The 14,251-nt window shown below is 33.7% G+C and overlaps 2 protein-coding genes across 6 annotated transcripts in view; one reads left to right on the top strand and one right to left on the bottom strand.

The window, feature by feature from the left end:
• Positions 1 to 83: 83 nt before the first annotated feature.
• Positions 84 to 14,200, bottom strand: LOC110379435 (exosome complex component MTR3). Of its 3 annotated transcripts, none has more exons than XM_064041568.1 (6): positions 14,074 to 14,199; positions 7,384 to 7,529; positions 1,446 to 1,782; positions 1,255 to 1,372; positions 905 to 1,064; positions 84 to 573 (listed from the first exon to the last, which is right to left on the bottom strand). In XM_064041568.1, exons 3-6 carry the CDS (start codon positions 1,615 to 1,617, stop codon positions 91 to 93), a joined length of 933 nt encoding a protein of 310 aa, XP_063897638.1. In that variant the 5' UTR covers positions 1,618 to 1,782; positions 7,384 to 7,529; positions 14,074 to 14,199; the 3' UTR covers positions 84 to 90. The 3 variants fall into 3 exon arrangements, with proteins under 3 accessions (XP_063897638.1, XP_063897639.1, XP_063897640.1); XM_064041569.1 differs by having other exon boundaries at positions 1,455 to 1,782; XM_064041570.1 differs by lacking the exons at positions 1,446 to 1,782; positions 7,384 to 7,529 and having other exon boundaries at positions 14,074 to 14,200.
• The window catches only part of LOC110379433 (putative divalent cation/proton antiporter TMEM165), a 38,795-nt gene continuing 26,478 nt past the window's right edge, over positions 1,935 to 14,251 (top strand). Inside the window, exons 1-2 of one of the 3 annotated variants that reach the window (XM_064041571.1) lie at positions 1,935 to 2,144; positions 4,342 to 4,474. In XM_064041571.1, the coding sequence (XP_063897641.1) occupies positions 4,349 to 4,474 (126 nt within the window). In that variant the 5' untranslated portion in view covers positions 1,935 to 2,144; positions 4,342 to 4,348. Of the gene's footprint in view, positions 2,145 to 2,196; positions 2,373 to 4,341; positions 4,475 to 14,251 lie in introns of those variants that run through there. The other 2 variants (XM_021339103.3, XM_021339104.3) reach the window with 2 other exon arrangements.

Genomic DNA, 14,251 nt, shown 5'->3' with positions numbered 1-14,251 from the left:
TGTTAGTGGTGAGAACTTTTGTTTTTGTCAATAACCTACATAATATCACTAATTATAAAAGGGGTTTAAAAATGAAACAAATATTAAATCTCATCCAGCATTTAATAATCTTTTCCACTCCTCCATCTTTGCGTTTAAAGCCTGTTCCCTCTCGTTAGCTTCCTCTTCCAACCTCTTTCGTTGTTCGATACACTTTAAAACATTAGCTACAAGCACCTTCTGTATCAGAGGTACAAGCTTACCACATTCTTTTTCTAGAACAGTCATAGCTTTTGAAATACATTCCACATCCATAGAGCCTACTACCGTGAAGTCTGATATCTGCTTTAATTCAGACAGCATAGACAATGTGACAATACCATGATTGGTAGCAGTCTGTGGGCTTAATAAGACTAGATGTTCTTCATTTTCTGTTGGGTCCACGAACATCTTGTCGCCTATAACTGCAATGGAACAAGATGTTATTACATCATACATTGGGACCGCTGCATCGGCTAATGCAAGGCCAGCAGCGTTAATTGCTGCGGGCAAGCACGCCCCGTCATGCTCCAGAATGTATATGAACACGTCAACCTGTGGAAAGAGATGATTTTACAAATTAATTATGATAAATTAAACTGATAGTGAGATAGAAAAGAAAGGATAGGAGATAGATAAGCAATGTTTTTATCAGATTTTAAAAAAGCATCTCAGTGTAATTAGTATTATCTATGCATGTTTATGCGCAATTATCTCATGTTTTGCTAAATTGGTTATAATGCGGTGTTCAGTATAGTATTTGTCAGACTTACGAGGAGGTTACAGTATATTATTGTCTGTTTAATTCCATTGTAAAGTAACTCGATTACAATCTATTTATTGACATAACGGTAAAAATCATTTAAAATAGAAATGATATAATTACCTGATAGTTAGGGAACATGTGTCTACAGACTGTGGGCTCCAGGGCTTTCCTGAGTGCCACAGACAAAGCTTTTTCTTCAGCATCAGGCTGGTGTTGGCGCCGTTTGCGGGGGCAAGAAAATGGCGCGAATTTCACCTCACAGAATATTTGGCCAAGTTGACTGAAAACAAATATACAACTTATGTGGGTAATCAAATAAAAAACTTTTTGAGATAAAACTAGACAGAGTCAACAAAAAGGCGAAAATGTAAACTTTTGAAGTACTATTAAACTTTTGCCTTTTCATACTGTTTTAGTTTTAATAATACATGGTGAAGGTATTCTAACATTGATAATATTGATTAAAATACCTGAACTCATTTTGGTGGGGGATTTCTCGCGGGTCAAACACGGAACAAACCACTTTTGTTTTTCTCAATTCTACGTACGCTGATCCCTTTGCTTGAGAAACCATATCGGTTCTAGCAACTGAAACATAAATGGCATATTATAAACACAAGTCTCATTTATAAAAGGCCACAGAAATTGAACCAGTACATACAAAACATACACATGCTACGAGCCTCGGCCAAAGCGCGGCCGTCTTTCCGAACTCCGTTATCATCTAGCAACTCTTTGTAAAGTTCATCATAAGTCTTTGAATGGTCCTTAGTAAAACGTTTGTATGACACACTGTCTTCGGGTCCATTAAATCTTCGGTAATCCAGAGGCATTTTGATTATATTTTCGTTTTTGTTATGAATACATAAACCTCGACTTCACATAACCTCAAAACCAGACAACAGCCACAGAATCAACAAAGTTCAGTCAACCACTTGACGCATGACATTGATGACAGGACTCAAGACAATAGACTGCTGCTTGCTGATCTGTAAACACTAAACAAGTTTTGCGAGAGATAAATTAACAGTTAGCGTAATTAAACCAGTAATTTTATGTGATAACTTGACGAAATTATCCATAATATTATCACAAAGGAAATACGCTAAAACGGTCGTTCTCGTGGGGCACTATTGACAAACAGATGAATATTGTCTTTGATAACAGTCAATGTCAGTCAAGTGAAATGTCTGTCAGTTTGGTCAGGGTTATTTCGATTTTAGTTCACGAAAATGTTGAATCTAATATAGAAAACTTGTATTGAAATACTATCTATTGGGACCGCTATGAAATAAAGATAAAAGCTTGATATTTTTATTGTCGAATTTGCGTGTTCCCTTCGCGTAAGAAAGAATAAAATGTAAGTATATTTTACTGACATTCACATCGAAGTTATAGGTGACGTTTCATAGCGTGTTACACAAAATCTAATATTGTGTGGAAGAATTCAAATCGATTAAAAGGTTATTTAGCTATTCCATAGCAAATTGTTATGCTTGTTGACTGTAGTCGTTACGCTGGACAGCAATAAACATAAGAGATTATTCAGTTATTAACGTGCCAGTCAAGTCCGGTCATATTTTGAGACGTGAGTATATCGCTATATTTTATAAAGCAGTGTTATCGTGTTATCTATTGTTAGGAATACTAGCTGATCTTCTTGAGTTTATGTTAACTTTACAATAATATTGTTCTGAACTGTGAGCATAAGTACCTACATGCTTTAGTCACGCAAGGTATTTCCCTATTGTTTTTGCCATTTACAGTGTAGATAAACAAGTTAGAATTTATCAAACTACTCATATAAATAACACTGGTGCTCAGCTGCATCCAATTAAATAAGGAGTCATTTGACTCACAGACATTTAAACAGTTTATTTGGCTATGGTACGATCTTAGCCTTTTTAATTTAATTACAAAAACACTTGTATTTCTATACACACTCAAATTTATAAAAATTGAGTATTTTTTGTTATATCAGTTGTTTTTTATATTGCCACTTATCACTCCATAATTCTGGGAAAATTATTAAATTACTGTAATTTCAATAAATACATCATATCAGACATCTTAAAACAATTTCTTTGATAACTCAAAGATTTTATCTGACCCGTTATAATGTAATTGACCAAATATCACGTAATGACCAAGTAACCGGTTTAAATCAATTAAATGCATATCTTTATCAAATTGTGTTAATTGGCTATGCCGACTCAAGTACTTTTAAAAGTTTATTTGTTTCCGATCTCATTCATATCTGCTTGAGTAATAACACTATAACTTAACTTATTAGGATAGGTAATGTGTTTGCTGGCTAACATGGTTAATAATTGGGTTTTATTACACACTAGCTGTTTTCCCGCAATCTCACCCACATCCCTTAAAAACTACTACTAATTGTTTCCCGCACTTTAATTTCCATCCATAGGGAGATACTTATACTACTATATTGCCATCGGGTTTCATCAAAATCCATTTGTTTGTTATTGTGTGAAAGATTAAAACAACCCCAAACTTTAGTTAATTTTGTGGGTAATTACATTTTTTGTGGGTTTTGTGGGTGTACATGTTGGTGCTAAGATTTCATTAGACCAAAACAAAAATTCAATGCTAATTAGACCACTAATAAAATAAGACTATCACAAAAGATTGATTGCTTTTCAAATACCCTTGACAGAACCTTAGGTAATACAGAACCAGTCACTTAAATCTTTACTTATAAACCAGTTTCTTATAATGTTTATATTTTATTTTCCTCATATTAAGTTGTTCTTTACTTTAATTAATATAATAAAGAGGAATCTATATTTTGTTCGTACCCTAAAGGCTCCAGAACCACTGAATTGATTTGAAAGATTCTCTCTCTGTTGGAAAGCTACACTATTCCAAAGCAACATAGGCTTTATTTTATCTAGGTATGAAAATATATTTTTCTCGGGACATGGGTAAAACCGGAGGAAACAGCTGTTCAGCAATTGTAGGCATTATAAAAAATATATATTCTGAACTATACATTGTTAGTCATCCAAATAAACGCTGCAGAATGCTTGCACTGATAAGAAATAACATTATTGTAAATACCTATATTAAAACATGTTTAACTGGAAATAACAACACACTAGAAACTACATTTCTAAGATAGCATTTGAAGTACCTAATATGTTTTTAAAACTTAGTTTACCGTAGCCAAGGCAAGAAAAACTGAATTGAGACACAACAGATGATCAAATTCTACTCGTAACTTTAGCTAAGTGTGTAACAATTTTAGGCAAATAAATACATAAATATTGCTAATATTAACTCGCTACAAAACTTGCTGGATGCACAGTTTTCATAAAATAATAGTAATAAAAAGATATTTTAAATGCTTCAATTATACTCATGATAATTCACGTTATGAGTACTCACCCTACTGGGATTTTTTAAGCTGAATCTATAAAAAATCTGAGGAAGATAACACTATCTTCAATTCTTTAATATCTCTGAGTATCATAGAATCATCTTTTTTTCAACCTCATCAAAATCAAAAACTAACACATTCCTAAAAACTATTCCAGATACAAGATGCTGAAGAAGCGCACTGTCTGCCTGGCGGTGGCAGTGTTCCTGGGGACGGTGGCTGTCTCCGTGGCACAAGGCCATGTCCCCGTGCCGCCATCTCCAGACCCTTCCACGCCTTCTACTACACCGGTATGTCTTTTTTTTAATTGAGGAATTGATGAAAGAGGTTTTAATACTTTTAGAATGATACTGGCAGGTTGTAAAATATGCACCAGAAGAAAAAATCTGTTTGGGTTTGGTGTGTGGCCAATTTTCGCGCCTAAACTAGATGTAGGTATCATCCTTGTTGGACTGAAAAGCGTCGTTATTATTCGTCCTATTCAGTCTCATCTAACTATATTTCGGAATGGATTGAGTATCCCTACCCACTCAAAAGCGGCCCATTGAAAACCCGAAGTTTTTAGTATCTTTTGCAACTTCTTGTCTGGTATACGTATCGATTAAAAGGCACGATTATTTAAATTTTATAAACAGCCAAATATCGTAAATTCAATATTTTCAGTGCATACCAATAATTAAGTCTTTTAAATTCATTTTACATACAGAGATTATAATATTACTCATTACATGTACCTACACATTGCCTTAAATGTGACGGAGATACAAAAAGAAACTGGTGTGCTTCTGTTTTATATCAGCGGTAATAGTGATTGTCAGATGAAAAGGCGACTGAGAGTTTTCTCACCACGTAAATTTTAATGTAGCTGAGAGCAGAGAGTTCGCACTTAATTATGTTCCGTGTGATGTAGACTGTCATTATTTAATTAGCTGGTTTTATTTATATTAACTTACGTGCACTCAGTTGTGGTTAATTTTAGAACCACGTCAGATATCTTCACGTAGATTTTTATTTATGGTTTAGAAAGTAAGGAAAGTTAATGATTTATTACTAAACTGAATATTGGGAACTTTACTATTCAAGTTTCTCTGTCGCCTTTATTTGATCAAGTTGCACCTATTCAATGCGAATTTATTTTGATCTTAAAATTTATGAATTGATATTTTAGACTTTTATCAGACATCACTGACCGAATAATAATATTAAAAGTTGAACCAACTCAGATAAGTTGGTGAATTTAAAATTATAAATAGCGTAGATTTCGTCTCACGCCTGTTATTATTTAGACTACGTTAATAGTAACGATAAAGTTTTTGTAAATAAAGATTATTTTACATCAAGGTTGTGTTAAGAAACTCATTAAATTGCCACTGACCTAGTACTGGCGTTTTATATTTAGTTTTTGTCAGTGAAAGTATTATTTTTATACTTGAAGTTCAATTCTATTTTTATTACAAAAAGATCAAAAAATTATATTGTTGGTAAAATAAACTAACAACAGAAAAATAGTACATAACTAAATATTTTGCCGCGGTTTCACCTATGCCTATATCATTCGGGGATAGTTTAGCTTCCCAAGAGTGAAAGTATTTTTCAAATTGGTTCAGTAGTTTTGGGGCCTTTGTGTAGGGTAAAAAAAAAACAAATGAACTAGAAACAGAAAAGGGGTCTACACACCAAAGCCGCTGACCCGGCGGCACAGCCCGGCGGCACGACTGCCGCGGCATGTGGTGTTCTAGTAATTGTCAAATACTCTATGAAAGCCGGCGGCATGATTGTACAAAATACGGCCGGCGGGTTGGGCCGCCGGGCTGTGCCGCCGGCATCAGCGGCTTTGGTGTGTAGACACCTTAACACATAATGATTCGGTTTTGATCTGCAATGTATAGAAGCCGACTCTATGTAACAGAATATGTGTAAATTAAAACGAAACCAAATTATTCATTAACAATTTTAGATAACACAACGATTGTCAACGTAGCAGAACGTAAATTATAGTACAAAACTAACCATGAATTCATTAATTAACGCACATTTTAGATTGAAAAGGTCATTAATGTCAGGACTATTATCACTGTTTTGGTTGGCAACATAATTTGTTAAACAGTAGCCTGTAGCTGTAGGTTCAGATAAACGTTGTAGCTATGAAATGTAACTTACAGGTAACTAACAACTACATTTAAAGAAGAGAAATGTGAGATTATAGAGAGGAGAAGGCATTTCTAAAAATGGTCGGTTCTAACTAACAAATATTTGAGAATATAAAAGCAAGAATAGTTATAACTTCTCATAAGTACAACCATATCTTTACCACAAATTCATATTCAACCCAACTCCTCGGTCAAAGTGAATGCCATTGCCTTCTAAGTTTCCTTTCTAATATAATATTACAATAAGTTGTGACGTGATATACAGTGGCGCCATTGTTAGTTTAACGAAGCGGTAATTATCGGAACTAAAAAGGCTGGCACTTGGCTACGGTGCGTTCGACATGGTTACGACCTTCGACAACGCGATAAATGTTCAAGCTATGCCTGAGAGATGGCGCTACTTGTATTATAAGATAGATTTATGAACTCGATATTTTGATTGATTTTTGCTGGTTAGTTAATTCGTTTCAATAAAATAATTTGCTTATGTTGATGTACTTAATTCATATTCTGGTATGACCCTAATATTTAATTTATGGTATGAATCACTTCATATTTGGTTTAGGTAGGGTCGACTTTAATAACTTTACATTTTGCAGAGGTGTGTGCCTCTGATCATAGGGGTAATAATTCTGACTGGAGTCACCTACTAGTTTAACTGGTTAATTGCAAAATCTAAATTACAGTCGAGATTACAAAATGTCTCGTGGATAAGCCCAAATACAGTCTGTAAATACCTCTTTATATTCCGTCCAGAAATCGCATTTGCAAAGATTGCACTGATTTTCAAGATTACTGTCATATTTTATGGTGTTACTGGTACAGCCATTGACCCATATTCTTTTCCTCAGATCACAATCTTCCAAAGCATAAAACCGATAGTTTACCTCGTAACAGAAAAAAAAAATGTTTACCTTGTCAAACTCATTAAAGTCGTTAGCACTTTAATATTTCTGTAATGACATGAAACTGAAGACAGAGACGTTCGCCTGAAAGTATTTAGATTTACCACCAGATTTTTTAAATTCCTGCATTCAAAATGTACTTACGGGATTTTAAATGAGTAGATTATTGTATGAAACTTCTAAGTTCTGTCGCATTATTTTGTCATTTTTCCATCAGCATACCCTTTGTTTGCAATTTTGATTCCGCACAGCATGAAAGTTTCTTCGAGTCATTCCTTCCTCCTGTTTCTCTGAAAGATAAAATATATCAAATTGAAAACTGCAGTTTTTATGGTCGTGTCACTTAAATCCAGACTCCTTAGAAACCTCTATAGTTTCTTGACGCTTACTACGTGAGAATATTTCTACAGTTCACTAAGATCGGTCAAATGGGACATACATACATAAAAGTAGGTAAATAAAAATACCTACATGATGTCATTTCTAGCACTTAGACATAGGATTTTTATGGCACATTTATATTATTGTTTGATATATCCGTCACTTATGTGGGTTTGTATTTATGCAGTATATAAGCTGTTCATTGTCATCTGTTTTATAGGTTCTTTACCGTATCAAGGAAAACTGCAGGAAAATGCAGGCTTGGCTTTATTTCGTTTCTTTGACAAAGATTGTACTTGCACACTAGCTGTTTTCCCTCGGTTTCAGTTGGGACGCCATTGGAACTACTACCCGTACCAGGATGAAATATAGCCTATGTTACTAGGAAACAGTGTAGCTTTCCAACAGTGGTTTAAGAATTTTTCAAATTGGTTAAGAATACGAGTCATTTATTTGCCAATTTATTGGTTCAATGTATTTCGGGGCATTTACCGTACTAAACAGTCAACAAAAACGTGTCTTTATCATATAAGTATAGATGAGACTTCATGATGGTGTGTTTTCGTTGTAGATAGAGATAGGTGGTAGTTTGTAAATTTGTCTATCTGGATGTTATGAAAAAAATAAGTTTTACAACGCAGAGTATGTGCGTAAGTACTTCAATGAATGATCCTTCATTACTATGAATATACTTTATCTCAACTCTTAAAACTTCTTAGTCGAGGTTAGATAATCGTAAACACACTCATGTGTGAAGTGTTTTTAAAAAGGGTTTTACTATTAAATCGTGTTAAAAAAAACTATTTTGTTGATGAAACTTAGCAGCAGTCGCCTAACTAAACACAAAAAAATACTCGAAAGACCCCCATGGATTCATGACTGGCAGGCATTACACTCTTTATCAAATAATCATATGCTTGAAATAATAAAGTTGAAAATGTACGAAAATAGAATTGATTATCTAATCAACAAAAAAGTTGTGGTTGTGGACTTTCGTACTGAAGGACCAAAGAATAACATTGGTTCTAACACTTAATAGTTTGAAGATGTAAAATTTATTAATGATAAAAACATTAAAAAAAACATCACGTGATTTGGATTTCCATATCCATGTAATAAGTATTTTTTGCCGCTTATGTTATTTGATTTGTATGATTGCGATTGCCAAGTGTTGCAAAAAGCCTTGATAGGTGAAGAAGCTGTCTATGGATGACAGAATGCGAGGAATAAAATAGTAGATTCTATTTCGCCTAAGATTTCCAAAACAAGCTGGTAGATTAAATTATAATTAGCCGTTATGTTGAATTCTTTTTCAACAAATTGGTCCCATAGGCAAACTTATTTAGTTAACTTTTAATATCAGCTTTAAATAATTTAGATAGACGATGCTATGACAAGAAGTCTGGTTACACGGTATGTAATTAGAAAAATACTGAGGTTCCCATAAAAACTGAGAATGGCACCTTATTAATGCCGACCTGTGGTCAAAGTCAAGGTTAACTTTTTATATGGAAGGTGAACTTTTTGATGTATGATAACTTTTTTATATTCGTTGCGGTCAAATGTTGTAATCGACTTAAATGGTTTATTCGTGTGGCAATATCTAGTGATTTAGGGTTGGGGTTACTTTTGAATAGGAATTAAGTACTTGTACTTATCAGTTATATAATGTAACAGAAAAGTTTTAGAGAACTTGTAAGGTGGTCCTGAAATCATAAAGTTATTTTGGTCAATGCATTCTTGATATCATAGTTGCCTGATATTTGCTTAGAATTTATAGATTTTACATTAAATCGTTGACATTTTAAAAATATGCATTAATAATATCCACGATTATTCGCACAAAAAAAGGTAATTATTGCTACCTTGCACGAGATAATCAGCGACGTTCATATTTTTTTTTTCACAAATTGAGAGCAAGGTCTTGCATCGGTAAAGGGTTTACTTCAAACTGCATTTACATGGCCTACTTGCTAAATATAATTGAGGTAAACAGTGCCAAAAGCGAATGCAACGTATTCTTGAAGAGAGATAATGTCCTGTAAATGTCCAAATAATTTTGAATGTATGGATGACAAGTGATTTATAATTTATAAGGAAAAGTTTTCATACAGACGCTTAACGCTAATGTGTTCAGATACTATCTACACATGTATGTACCTAACTATATCAGGTTATTAGTTTTCAAAATGAAATGTTTGCACTTTTTATTTTTAAGCAGGCAAGTTATTTGTGTGAAATATATGGACATAATTGCGACAAAAGACCTGTATCAATTATTTGCAAAATCTGCACAGCAATCTGGCTATAAACACTGGTCTTTTGGAATAAGTCCTAAAAAAACGTTTTATGACAAAATAACACAAAAATGCATTTTGAAAGTTAAAAATAAAATCGCCAGTCACAAGTTTGCATATACATAACTAGTTTATAATCAGCTGACTAGACTCCGCAGGGCATCTGGTCCTAATAGTAGGACGGCCACCGACCGCCACTGGATGACCGCTTTACGTGTCTCTTTACCTCTCAATTTGTTTTCATTATGCAGCCACTGTGCATTTCGAAACTGCAGACTGCAGGAATTTTAAGGTATTTTAAGAAGTATATTTTTTACTACATCAGCTAATTTCATATATTTCGAATTCGGCAGATAGTATGGAAGGAGAAAACATACTGCGGAGAACCTAAATAAAATTAAGATATGGGTAGGAGTGACTTCGTGTCTAGAAGTTTTGTTTTCTGGCCATTCTCAGACCTTTAGTGCTTATTTTCTCCCAACCTATTTATTTTAGATCTTTGAAAGCTTTTCTAGATTATGAATTTTACTGAATCTACCGTATTTCTGAATATAATTTTCAGTATTCAGATAGGTACTACTGATAAATTCAAACACGAATAAAATTAAGCAGTAGTTTAGCTTTATGGCTGAAAAGCTTTGGTAACCTTGGACTGACCGATGTGAATTATAGCATCAAGATAGGTAAAAAAGTATTGGATGGTATTTTTATATTGCGCCATTTTTTTACTGCGAGGTGTGTTCCAAGTATATTGTGCTGTTGCCATTATGGGAAATGTGAAAAATTGAAAATATTTTCTAAGAAAAAAAAAATCTGAAAAGAATATCGCCTTGCATTCGTTTTTAATGGATTAACTGTATGAGCGGAAACTGAAACCTGCTGGTTTAGTGCATTTTTTTTATTATGAATTACGGCACACTTTACAAAGATAAGATTTAATAATCCACATTGAATATGTATTTCTAAAGAAGGGACCTATTTTCGTTCTTCGATTCTTATACTAAGAAGTAGTTAAAGCAATTTAGATTTGTAGCACGCGATACCGTCTGCGTATTTCGAAGGTAGCCAGTCTTATCGCCTTGGTATCGTACGTGCGAAAATAAAGAGATGAGGAACTTTTATACTTGTAACACGCCACGCGTGTGTTTAAGGTTATGTCACTCTGAAGTTACTAAATACTATGTAATAAGATATAGTTATAAAATGACAGTTTTTTCATAAGCGGTTCTACATATGTACAGGTGAATTTTCTGCAAAAATGCCGAGAATTGGTTCTCAATCCCTAACTTCTGTGAAAAGGATTGCTAAAAAAAGTACTACATAGCCTTTCATTTATGTAGAATATCTGATATGCAAAGTGGTTAGGCTCGATAAAGAAATAACGAAAATTGCACAGCAATGCTATAACAAGCAGTCCTTGAACTGGAAGCCCTGTGTACCATGAGTATCATGGTATCACCATGGAAATAACCTTGGAAGGGCGAAGTAATAGTTTGCCCTAAGCATGACCTCAGAATAGGTTCTTTGTGTGCGATATTAATTTAAAATTAAAGGACCACCCTTGATGAATAAACACCCATCCTTTAATAAATGTTATTTAATGAATTGTCATAAATGCGTGAATATTCGGATAGTATGTAATAATAAAAATTAACCTTATTAGGTGCAATGTTAGAAACGGGACGTCAATTCGAGCTTTTTCTGGAAAAGGCATTCATCTTTTCGGCTTTTGTTGATATAGTTTTAGTCACTTCAATATAAGAATACTTTATGCTGTACAGAAAAAGGTTAAATTCAGTATCTACAGGCCAGCAAATTCTATGTTTATGATTAATCGTTTGTATAGCATGCCATTTTCCATTTGCTAATTCTTCTAGCTTTAACTATACCAAAGGAAACAAGCAGCCCATCCCAAGTTAGCTTTCGCAAAATTAACGACCTACCTCCTAAAATTACATAAGTAAACTGTGTGGGGCTGTTTCCGGGGACATTATGAGTTATAATACTGTTTAGTCACGACATGATATGCATGATACAGATACAACGTGCGTCACTGGGGTGTCATCTTTTGTGGAGCTCCTAAGGAACTATGTACTTATTTACTTTGGTTTTTCATTTAAACGATGGTGGAAGTTTTCAAAGCAGTTTAGAAGGTTTAAGTAGGGTCTATGTAGAAAATCAATAAGATTTCAAACCTTAAAGATAAGTTGATTGCAATACCGATAGATTTGATGCTTTTAAGTATCATTCAAATTTCGTAGTTCTTTATAAGAACTTCTTCCTCAAAGGAAGACGAAATATTAATTTCTGAAGCTTTCTGTATGAAGGATGGTTGTCGATGTCGAGCTATGATTGGGTTTAAATAGTAATGGATTTTGTTTGGTTTAGGTAGGTATCATTTATTACTTTCCGTAGTTTGGTATGTCGTATTTGGTCGCATGTAATGAACTTTAACTGTGTTTGTGTTGCTTCGTAATTGTCAGCTGGCTGGCTTATCACTAGATAAAAATGATGGAATTGAGTAATCATTAGTACCTACTTAGGTACTGCAATGAGTGATGATACGTAAAAACCCATGAATTACAATTATATCGGATTTGAAGCATATGTTTTGAAATATACTTTAAAAAAGTATAAAATGTTATGTTGGTACTAAAGGTAGATTTTCGTATTTTTTCTTTATAAAATCGTACCTATACAAAAAAAAATTGCCTGATATGTAGCATTTGGCCGACAATTATATCTAACCTATCAAAGAAAACAACTGATAAAGTTTCTTGACCCTATTTTGTTGTTGTAAACACTCAGAATGCATGTGTTATGTTTTTTAGATATCTATTGATAAACCACTTTCTTTTCGCCCGACATCAACAATAACTACAAAAATATTGGTCCTAGAACCGGATATCTATCAATATTTCATTAGATACGTTTTTAATAAGTTTTTTGCTAAAATCAATCAAGGATGAATGAAAAGTACCTAAAAAAAATTAAAACGTTATGACAGTAAATCGGACAATATTTACCTATTTGATGAAGCCATTCGGACTTTAGAGCTTTTGATAAAGAAGTTTAACAAACCTAATACTTTTAGATATCAAATATCACATTTATAAGTATGATTTAAGACTTTTTTTACATTATAAGACAATCTCAAAAAATCAAAGTAAAAAGCTGTTGACGAGTGACTGCGAAAGCTTGACCACTGAAAGGTTAATAGGTATTACACAAGAGAAATGATCTGTCAAAATTAATAACTTGAGGTATACCGTGAAAAAACATATGTATGGCTTAATAAAACATATAAATCATCCCTTTAACACCGTACACGTTGTAAAAAATGGCAGAAACTACAATTCTCCCATCCATTACTTATCCAACGTGTGAGACAAAGTTGCAAAAGAAAAGTTACGTAGTCATAGAGTAGGGAAATTAGGAATGACATCACGTATGACCGGTCGATACCTGATGTCTATTTGTGGATACAGGCCGCGAAACCCTGAAGAAAAACCTGCTAGTGCATTAGTTAAGGTATCTCGTTTATATGGAAAATAAGTAATAATTTATCTGTACTCTAACATGATGAAGAGGCATTTTTTTGCTTATATCTTTGTATCATGAAAGCTCCAAAACTACCGAACCGATTTTAAAATTTTCACTGTTGGAAAGTTACACTCTTCCCGAGTGATATAGGCTATATTTTATCCGGGTACGGGCAGTAGTTCCCACAGGACGCCGGTAAAACGAATAGTGGAAAATATGTTTGTTTATAAATTAATAGTTTGTACTGCTGACGGAAAAATACTATACGGTGAATTGGTTTTATCACCATCCGTAATTTGTAGCGCATTGCTCTCTATATTACATAATTTTTCGCTGAACAAATCTCTTCACCAAAATCGGCAGCCAGACAGGACGCTGTCTGATATGTCGTTATTTCAATTTTCATAATTTCCTTCCCACCTTCGCAGACAGATTGACGTCAATACGCGAAAATATTGTGGACAAAAATAATATTAGCCACTGCCAATTTTTTTATCAAAACATTGACAAATTAATCGCATGGCCTAAGTTTAAAATGATCTAAAATAGTTTGTTTTACCTCATGTGCATATTTTTTTTTTAGTTATAGAGTGTGTCTATGTTATGTACTTACTTGTTTTTCCTTTAGTTTTCTGGTAGTAAGTTTATGCTGTAAGGTAGTCGTCGCGCGAACCACAAGGCGCGCGGTCGCGTGCTATCGTGCCACATCGCTCGAACAACTGGCTCCGTCCACATCGAATGTCTTTATGAAATATTTTATTATATTATCAAGATGTCTAAATGATAATTTT

The sequence above is a fragment of the Helicoverpa armigera genome, chromosome 25, assembly GCF_030705265.1.
Source record: "Helicoverpa armigera isolate CAAS_96S chromosome 25, ASM3070526v1, whole genome shotgun sequence".
Lineage (NCBI taxonomy): Eukaryota > Metazoa > Arthropoda > Insecta > Lepidoptera > Noctuidae > Helicoverpa > Helicoverpa armigera.
This window is presented reverse-complemented; position numbering and strand designations above follow the sequence as displayed.

Coding starts and splice junctions, on each gene's coding strand:
- LOC110379435 (XM_064041568.1), bottom strand. CDS start 1,617: ATGCCTCTGGATTACCGAAGATTTAATGGACCCGAAGACAGTGTGTCA. Junction 1,373..1,445: donor TCGTAGCATGTGTATGTTTT/GTATGTACTGGT, acceptor TTTATGTTTCAG/TTGCTAGAACCGATATGGTT. Junction 1,065..1,254: donor CCCCACCAAAATGAGTTCAG/GTATTTTAATCA, acceptor ATTTGTTTTCAG/TCAACTTGGCCAAATATTCT.